The sequence below is a fragment of the Zingiber officinale genome, chromosome 11A (genome assembly GCF_018446385.1).
Source record: "Zingiber officinale cultivar Zhangliang chromosome 11A, Zo_v1.1, whole genome shotgun sequence".
Taxonomy (NCBI): Eukaryota; Viridiplantae; Streptophyta; class Magnoliopsida; order Zingiberales; family Zingiberaceae; genus Zingiber; species Zingiber officinale.
Genome location: NC_056006.1, coordinates 27,152,251 through 27,153,279, shown reverse-complemented (window position 1 = coordinate 27,153,279; position 1,029 = coordinate 27,152,251). Strand labels below are relative to the sequence as shown.

Genomic DNA, 1,029 nt, shown 5'->3' with positions numbered 1-1,029 from the left:
GAGTACTTGAGATTTGTAAACTATAAAAACACATAAATAATATATTAGTAAATCAAGACCAAAAATCATAATTTAAAAAGCAGTAAGAGCACCAGGTAACAAGATGAGTAATTGGAATGCTTAAAAAGAGAAACGTTCATCAATTATCTCAACCACAAATAAATAGAAAGAAGAATCAACGATGTAAGATACTAATATAGTCCAACACCAGCACAAATTCAAAGAAGAAATTACTTATCTTTATAAGCTGAAGCCAAATTTGCATGGGCTTCAGGCATAGTTGGTCTGATATTCACAGCACGTGTATAATCCTGAATTGCTTCAGTAACTCTACCAATCTCCTTAAATGTGTTCCCTCTATTGACAAGACCATCAGCAGCAGTCTGCGAAGAACTTCATTGTAACAGGCTATCACTTCTGCATAATTTCCCTGGTGTAATACAAGAGAACTATCAATTTCCAACTAGGGGCAAAGATAGCAAAGAAGAAGATAGACAAATTATATGACTTTCTTCCATTAAATGAGGCAATATGCAGTAACTCTCAAACTAGCGATGAAAAAGGCAAATATAGTACTCTACCTGTTGCTTGTATATAGTAGCCAAGTTGTTGAAGGGCGCAGATATCCCTGTTGTAACTGCTAAAGTTGCCTTATAGAATGATGCAGCAACACTCATCATGTTGCTGCATGAAGAGAAGTTTCATTAAGGAACAAAAATAAACTATCTGCATAGTTGTCATGAAACATTTCTAAAGCTTACCAGTCCATGTATATGTTGCCAAGGCTTGACAATGCTTGTGGATGGTTAGGTTCTAAAGCAAGGCATGACTTGGGAAAAATTATTAAAATGAAGTTATTCAACAAGGAAAAAAAAACTAAAGAGAATAAAAATATCCAAATTAAAAAGTCACCCTATAGAAGTTGATAGCCTCTTCCACATGCCCAGCGTCTTTGAGAGCAGTCCCCTTTTAATGTGTAAGAAAGTCGATCATTAACTAACGTGGCTCACCATCAAGAAGGATACCAAA

The 1,029-nt window shown here is 35.3% G+C and overlaps 1 protein-coding gene across 1 annotated transcript; it reads right to left on the bottom strand.

Annotated features, from left to right (window-relative positions):
• Nucleotides 1-230: 230 nt before the first annotated feature.
• Nucleotides 231-807, bottom strand: LOC122031316 (probable UDP-N-acetylglucosamine--peptide N-acetylglucosaminyltransferase SEC). Its single transcript, XM_042590440.1, has 3 exons — nt 762-807; nt 582-684; nt 231-383 (listed from the first exon to the last, which is right to left on the bottom strand). Exons 1-3 carry the CDS (start codon nt 767-769, stop codon nt 231-233), a joined length of 264 nt encoding a protein of 87 aa, XP_042446374.1. The 5' UTR covers nt 770-807.
• Between the last annotated feature and the right edge of the window lie 222 nt (nt 808-1,029).